This window comes from Verticillium alfalfae, genomic scaffold (genome assembly GCF_000150825.1).
Source record: "Verticillium alfalfae VaMs.102 supercont1.2 genomic scaffold, whole genome shotgun sequence".
NCBI lineage: Eukaryota > Fungi > Ascomycota > Sordariomycetes > Glomerellales > Plectosphaerellaceae > Verticillium > Verticillium alfalfae.
Genome location: NW_003315037.1, coordinates 2,976,602 through 2,976,958, shown reverse-complemented (window position 1 = coordinate 2,976,958; position 357 = coordinate 2,976,602). Strand labels below are relative to the sequence as shown.

At 54.6% G+C, this 357-nt stretch overlaps 1 protein-coding gene across 1 annotated transcript in view; it reads left to right on the top strand.

The window, feature by feature from the left end:
• Positions 1 to 241: 241 nt before the first annotated feature.
• Positions 242 to 357, top strand: part of VDBG_02382 (trehalose synthase complex regulatory subunit TPS3) — a gene marked incomplete at both ends in the record, with an annotated part of 2,927 nt that continues 2,811 nt past the window's right edge. The window contains one exon of the mRNA XM_003008148.1: positions 242 to 342. Within this exon, the coding sequence (XP_003008194.1) occupies positions 242 to 342 (101 nt within the window). The remainder of the gene's footprint in view (positions 343 to 357) is intronic.

The window sequence follows — 357 nt, the reverse complement described above, 5'->3', positions numbered from 1 at the left end:
GGGCACCTTGCCAACGTTCTGAAACGACCTTGGGCCGACTGCCAATCTCATCAACTTGTCAATAAAGCAACGCCTTCCTCACATTCAACCCCATGTTTCCGTAGCAATCCGACCGATCGCTGTCAACATCACCACCATCTGGCATCTTGATCCGCCTCGAGTCAGACCAGACCCCCGTCTCCCTGCCCTTCCAACAGACATAAATAGCACAGCGACCGTAGGGTCCATCCTGTCAGCCACCATGACTGTCTTTTGTCGCTACGCTGTAAGCTCGCCCCGAACCCTTGAATGTCTTCAACTACAGGGCAGGCGCAGTCCGCCAAGACAGCCCATGCTGACATTGTCCAGCTTTTCTGC